The sequence below is a fragment of the Centroberyx affinis genome, unplaced genomic scaffold (assembly GCF_046629955.1).
Source record: "Centroberyx affinis isolate AG114_WGS23_722 - 3 ecotype Tasmania unplaced genomic scaffold, CSIRO-AGI_Caff_v1 ptg004997l_1, whole genome shotgun sequence".
Taxonomy (NCBI): Eukaryota; Metazoa; Chordata; class Actinopteri; order Beryciformes; family Berycidae; genus Centroberyx; species Centroberyx affinis.
This window is the reverse complement of record NW_027282462.1, coordinates 27,699-34,793: the sequence shown is the minus strand read 5'-3', so window position 1 is coordinate 34,793 and position 7,095 is coordinate 27,699. Positions and strand designations below refer to the sequence as shown.

The window sequence follows — 7,095 nt, the reverse complement described above, 5'->3', positions numbered from 1 at the left end:
AGACGCGAGTAGCGCTCACTCAGAGACATCCGACCAACGTGTTATTTTCTATTTTTCTGTCTTTGTTTGAACAAATCTATACTAACAAAATGCACTTCGAGGAGTTCGGCAGGAGTTTTTCTCACAGGATTTTCACAACGCGCTTCACTTTTGTATTTTTCCTGTTGAACACGCCGGCTGAAGGTAAGACACGTGGGTCGCTGGATCAATAGATCATCCATTGATTGACTGATAGACATTTATGAAGTAGAAAAGTGCGTGAAAAAATACTATGTATCTTCTATAGTGAGTTTATAGACCTTACCGTAGCCTACGTTGTGGTATTTTTTATCATCACTGTTATATTCTTGCGTCTTCTTAGTTCTTCTTTCTTATTCTTAGTATATAGTGTTTTTTTTTCCTATGGTGTCACTGTAATAGTTCTATATCATTACAGTGGCTTAGTGTGTCTGAGTTATTGTGTAGTGAGTTTATGTCATTTATGGTGTTTTTAATCTCTTGTGAAAGAAAATGAATGGGTAGACCTTTCCTAATGCATCATGGGGAATTTTATTGACATACAGCTGCTTCATTGGCAGGACAGAGCAATAGCCTATATGTTGCCAAAGTATTTTTTTAGTCCTCCATAGAGTTTAGGTAAGGTCGTCATATAAAGGAACATTGAATCACATGAAGACAGAGCAGGAGACTCAGACCGTTGGAACGTTCATCACAGCTGGCGTCATTGCCATGGTAACAAATCAGCTTCCACTACAGCATAAGGCCGGTTCACATGCAGCGTCTTTTGCGCGCTCAGATCCATTAATTTTAATGGGGGCCACGCACGCGCACGCACGCGCGACCATGGCTCACTGAGATACAAACGTCTCAACTTTTTTGGAACGCCGCAAGCGCACCGCATGATGTCACACAGCCTTAAAGCGAAAGAGAGAGGGATGTATTCTGCTCCACATGTACATCAAGAAGTAAAGCTACTAAACTAAACAGTTTTACTGCGATGGTAATCCATCATTTCAGATAACAACTAACAAACGTGTGAAGTTGTTGTCTTTGGTTGCTTGGCAACGCCAGGCGCACCCGTAGCGCAACCGTTCAAGCGCACTTTACTTGATAAACGTTCTATGTTCACTGTCCACTCCGCGCGCCTCCCGTTTTCCAAGCGTTTTAGAGCGCTGCATGTGAAGCGGCCCTAATACAACATTCTGTGGCAGTGGCTGCTTAGTGAACCAGGCAGATGACCAATCAAGAGTGAAGATTTGAATGGGAATAACCGTTCTCTCAGTTCAAATAATATGTGTGTATCGCTATAATGTTCCAATAAGTGTTTATAGTTTTTACCAGGACAATTTCAATGAGGCTTTTCCTGGTTAAATAAGGTTATCTAGAACAACATTATTTATACAATAAAGTTGTTCTATATACTACAAGTGTTGCTGGAGTTTTGACCTTTTTAGACCCTTTTCCCTTCTCCATGCACCTTGGAAGTAGGTGAAGTTGTGCCAGAAACCCCTACTCTGCTTCTAAATAAGGTTAAATAAAATAAGATAGTAGAAAATTGTTTTGGTGTATACATCTTTTTTGGCACTTCTGCAGTTCTTATAGATTACAAATGTACAGCTGTCACCAATAATCCAGACTGATACAGATTTACAGATGCTCACTAGTTTACAGTAAATTAGACCGTCATGGGACACGAAAACTCTGGAGTGATTTCTCTGGTCAGCCATCTGACATGAAATAATAACATTATACATAACATTTACACAAGCTGTGGTCAGGGAGGCACGGAAGAGGATTAGAGCCACTAGAAAAACTCAGTTATGAGAACTCAGAATTCTTAGTGTTAAAGTCAGAATTCTGAGATTAATCTCAGAGCTCCAATATATTTTTCACGTGGCTCTAATCGTCTCAGGCCAAAGTTGGCCTTGTAGATGCTACAACTAGGCTAACTGTAGTTTCAACATACAGTGATGTAGATTTCAGACTCTCCCTTTTGATCCCAGTTTTCCCAGGTCAGTCTGAAGTGATTGGTTCACCCCAGCCAATAGTGGCCGTGGTTGGCGATGACGTCATCCTGCCGTGTCGCCTGGAACCTCAGCTCAACGTGGAGGATCTGACGGTGGAGTGGACGAGACGCGACCTGCGGGCCGAGTACGTGCACCTGCACCGAGACGGCCGAGAGATGCTGGCCATGAAGAACCCGCTGTACTCCGGACGGACCGCCCTGTCCAGAGACGGCCTGAAACACGGCGACATATCGCTCAAGATAACGAACGTGACGCTCGCAGACGGAGGGAAATACAGGTGTTTCCTCCCGAAATTAAACAGCCGAAAGAAGGAGTCTATTGTTCAGCTGGTTGTTCTCGGTGAGTCCTCGGGAGGTTTCATTTGTTTGTAGTTTGTAGTTTGTGAAGGATCAGAGTGTCAACAGCAAAGCAGGGCCGTGCGCAAAATGATTTAAGGGGCCGAGGGCGAAAAAAGGAAGAGAGGCCCCCCCGGCACCTCATGTTATTTTTATTACATTTCATGCTCTGATAAAACATAATCTGCTCTTGTTCTATTCCAAAATGCTATATCTCGAAAACAGTTACCTGAAATTCATCATGCAACATCTCTAAATCACTGAGGATCGTTTTGTCAGCTGCTTGTTACCTCTACCCTTTAAGAAAGCAACATCAAATCTTTTTACTATGGCACTATTAATAATTAAAAAAATACACTCTATTTCCAGAGCGATTACCACAAGACTCGACGACAGAGAAGCCGCAGCAGCCAGAAGATCCGCATCAAAAGGAAGACACGGACACGGAAGGTGAGAAAATGGTTTTAACTCCTTCAGTTTGTACTGGATGCAGCATAATATTGAGAACAGCTGATGGATTCACAGGAATGTATTTGTTGCTATGAGATGAAAGACTCGTCAACTCTTCAGGGGTTGAGACAAACAATATCTGCTGATACCTGATTTATGTTTTTTAAAATTCCTGTATTCCTGTGTGGTGACGCGGCTTCATGTTGTTCTTTCATGTCTGACGTCTGTACTTTGGATTGAAGCAACGTCAACGGTGACGTGTTCATGTTTGTGTAACTGATGTATTACAGTTACCACAAATATTTCATGTGTCTGATTTTCCCTTCAGGTCAGCCGTCCAAATGGCTGATACCGACTGTCGTAGTTCTACTGGTGATATTGCTGGCACTGATCTGTGGAGCATATTTACTGATAAGATTCTTCAAACGGAAACAACAAGGAGACGTAAGTCAGATGCTATTAATAAACACTACTATTTGTCTTAAAGAAAGTGCTGTAAAATAGGGGAACAAAGATATTATTTACACTGTAAAGAACCAAAAAACTTTACCTTTCAACCAATTTTATCATCAATTAATTTGTGTATAATTTAACTATTGAAGTATTCATTGACATATTAACAGCTTTTGATACTGTTCATCATTCAAATCATTATTATTATTATATTGTTATTATTATTATGTTGCCGCTGGCGGGTGAAAATCTCGTAACTCCAATTTTGTTGATTTTCATGTTTTAATTTTAAAAAATGCCTGTTCGTCAAGCCAAAAACGAGACTTTTTCGTAGCTCTTGGAAAGTTGATATTTTGGAGATATGATATAATAAGTTCTCACCCGAAAACAAAAAAAATTCATCTTCAATTAATTGTTCTACCAATTTGAATTTTTTTTTACTTTTGGACTTCTGTTCCACCAGAATTACAACATGATTGGAGCACACCCGACACTAAACGACGCCCCCGTCAGAGTACTGGCGGCTTAGGTGCCTTGCTCAAAGGCACCTTGACAGTAGTTGTTAATGGAGATGAGAGCGTTGTACACTAACCCTTGCCCGGATCTTCCCAGGCACTTTTGGGACTTGAAGCAGCGACCCTCCAGCCACAAGAGAAGCACTGGATCAGCAGGAATTGGACGGAGCTTCAGAGTGACGGGAACGGACTCCCAGCAACAAAGCCGTCCAAAACACCCAACTTTCCCAAACTTGTGAAAACCCTCCCCAAACTTCCCCAAACCCAAACTTTCATTTGAACTTGAACACCGAGGAGCCTCTTCACACCTGGAACTGACATGCATCACCTGTCCAGATTGTGTCAACATGGGATTCAGCTGGATCGCATATGACGAGTTACGCTCCAACATGAGATGTCCACCATTTTTAAATAAATGACACCCACTCTCCTACTGTATATTGACTGCTAGCATGAAGCTCACATCTAGAGCTTGCGGCTGTGGGAAGCAAAGAACGGAACGTGGATCTGGATTTGCGAGGAAAAGGAGGCCGAAGTGGAAAGCAAGCACCGCCTGCCTGAAAGCGGATCGACAGACATTTCCCTTTGAACACATCGTCTCTCGTTTTCAAAAATAATAGACTGGTTAAAAACTGTACCAGGACTCTAAATCATCTTCCCATGAATTTGAATTGGAGAATACTCTGGGAATGTTTTGACATTTTGACATTTTTGTCAGTGACCTCAGGCTCTTATGTGACTCAGTGAGTGCACATGCAGAATAAGAGTCAGTTCATCACAAGCAGGGATGTAGTGGAGGATAAACGCACGTAAGTTTTCACACATTTTGTTGGTGGAATAGAGTTTACCACCTTTTTTAGACTGATATAAATGTTAGTGACTTGTATTCATAGGAAGCGTCACTGTATCAAAGCGATGTGAGTTAGATGAGGATAGCGTCTTTTATTTGAAAGTATTATTTATTTTTGCCGGTTGTTTTATTTTACACTGTCACTGATTACAAGCAACCAAAAGTAAGGAGGTCAAAGGTCAGGGGGGGAGGGGGGGTCAGAGGTCAACATCCCCATGAACCTAGATTGGTTAAGTAAGAGAGAAGAATAACAGAAGGAAATAAAAATCAGAGTTAAGGACAGATTGTTACTGTCATGTCGCTGGTTCAAATCTAATCTGACCAGCAGGGAAATTTTCAGCAGGTGACGCTAAACAGGAAGTGCTCTCCACTCCTCTAACAACTACTGTGAACATGCCCTTGAGCAGGGCACTGGTCCCTTTTTACAGCTGTGAGTCTGTAGGAAATGACAAAGGAATTTACCTCAAAGATCTGCTGCATCGAAAACCTGAAGCTAAAAAGTATCTGAATGTATTTCAGTTAAGTGTTCTTTTACATATGTAAAATATATAAAAATAAGGTTCTCATACTGTATATAAGCTCCTTCTTGTCACTTTATAAATAATCTGTTTGTTATATCTTAATTTTATAGCTGAGCACCTAACATATTTACTTAATCTTAGCCTTGAATCAAATGTTATCCCCAGGGCATGGAAGTCAGCTTTTGTTCTTCCTCTGTTAAAAGGTGGAAAATAACTACAGGCCTATTTCTAAGCTTTCAGTTCCAGTCAGGCTTTAGAAAACAACATGGCACCACAATGGCAGCAATGAAAGTTATTAATGATGTTATTAGTGCTTTGGATGAGAAGCAGCATTGTGTCTCCCTCTTTATTGACCTGTCAAAGGCCTTTGACTCAGTTGATCATGACATCATGATACAAAGATTGGTCAATATAGGTTTATCTGAGATGGCAGTAGGTTGGTTCAGAAATTACCTGTCAGATAGAACACAATGTATCCAGTTTGATGGTATGACATCTGATACTTTAACTATTCACAAGGGGGTGCCACAGGGCTCAGTCCTTGGACCTCTTCTTTTCACAATTTATATAAATAATATTGCCAAAGGTATAGAAAATTCTAGTTTTCATCTATATGCAGATGACACTGTCATTTATTCTTGTGCAGAAACATTGAAAAAGGCTTTTGAGGACCTTCAATGCACTTTTAATGCCATACAAGTGTAGCTGTGTCAGCTGAAACTCATTCTGAATGCTGATAAGAACAAGCTGATGGTGTTTACCAGGTCAAAGAAAGAGCCCCAATATTTACCTCAGATTACTACAATGCAGGATAAATCAATTGAAAGAGTATCAACTTCTAAGTACTTGGATTTTTTAATAGACGGTGGTCTTACTTTTAGGTATCATATAGAGTCCCTGGTGAAAAGGCTTAGACTCAACTACAGGAGCTGGTCTCATTTAATATTTTTTAAAACAATGGTTAAAGGTAGGGAGGATGGTGAAAATTGTAATTGTTTTTCCAAATTGCTTTTATATGAAACATTGAATGTTTGTTGATAATGTATAATGCTGTAATGTAATGAGATGTTTGTTGTGGCGTCTGTAACTTTGTGCTGCTTTTCTTGGCCAGGTGCCTCTTGAAAAAGAGATTCTTAATCTCAATGCGGCTAACCTGGATAAATAAAGGTTAAATAAAAAAAAAATGAAGGTTGTCCCTGGTTTATGGGAATTTCACAGTTGTAGTGTGTCCCACCAATATGATGTTTTGTTTAAAGCTGCTTGTTATATAATACTGTGTATTTCATGAAAATCTTCCTAATGTGTTTAAATGGGTGTAACGTCACAATGGAAGTACTACAAATATGTATGTGTGTGTGCTTTGTACACATATTACATTGTTACACTCTAGTAAATACTTTATGTATGTATGAGGGAATTAAGTACACACTTAATACTTTTCCATAGGTCAGTACTTTGTCAAGTGTCAACAGATTTATTTTTCATTATTTTTATTTTTATATAATTTATTTATTTTTTCTATTTTTTCTTTAGTGAATGACACATTTGGTGAAGTTATTCATTTTAAAGTAGCTGCTTGCTGCTCTTGCTCTACATAGTGCAAATAAAAAACATGAGTAAATCAGTAAAGTTTCCTTCATGTGTGATGTGATATATATGACCCTTCCTCACAGTGTCATCAACTATAGCTCAGGGCCTCGCTTCCCAGAAGTTCATTATAACTCAATTTCATGACACCCATCCATTCAACAGCCTACAGCAGTGATTCTCAGCTTTCGTATCAAGGACCCTAATTTAGTCCACATTAGAGCGACGGACCCCCTCTGATGAGATTTTGTCTCTCAAACCCAAATCTGAGAATATCTTTCTTTGATATGATTTTGCCCAGAATCCCTTGACTTTCTGTATTGTAGGTAGAGAGATAACAGTGAAACTATGATCAGA

The 7,095-nt window shown here is 39.8% G+C and overlaps 1 protein-coding gene and 1 long non-coding RNA gene across 2 annotated transcripts; both read left to right on the top strand.

Annotated features, from left to right (window-relative positions):
• On the top strand, nucleotides 1–2,398 carry LOC139666415 (myelin-oligodendrocyte glycoprotein-like). Its single transcript, XM_071545617.1, has 2 exons — nucleotides 1–183; nucleotides 2,004–2,398. Exons 1-2 carry the CDS (start codon nucleotides 90–92, stop codon nucleotides 2,396–2,398), a joined length of 489 nt encoding a protein of 162 aa, XP_071401718.1. The 5' UTR covers nucleotides 1–89.
• Nucleotides 2,399–2,735: 337 nt separating this feature from the next.
• On the top strand, nucleotides 2,736–6,924 carry LOC139666425 (uncharacterized). Its single transcript, XR_011696909.1, has 3 exons — nucleotides 2,736–2,812; nucleotides 3,141–3,256; nucleotides 3,729–6,924. It is a non-coding gene; the product is annotated as an uncharacterized lncRNA (long non-coding RNA).
• The last annotated feature ends 171 nt before the right edge of the window (nucleotides 6,925–7,095 follow it).

What these genes read in the sequence shown, in the direction of transcription:
- LOC139666415 (XM_071545617.1), top strand. Translation starts at nt 90, where the DNA reads ATGCACTTCGAGGAGTTCGGCAGGAGTTTTTCTCACAGGATTTTCACA. An exon ending in GTTGAACACGCCGGCTGAAG is followed by an intron (nt 184 to 2,003) that starts GTAAGACACGTG and finishes TTTTGATCCCAG; the next exon opens with TTTTCCCAGGTCAGTCTGAA.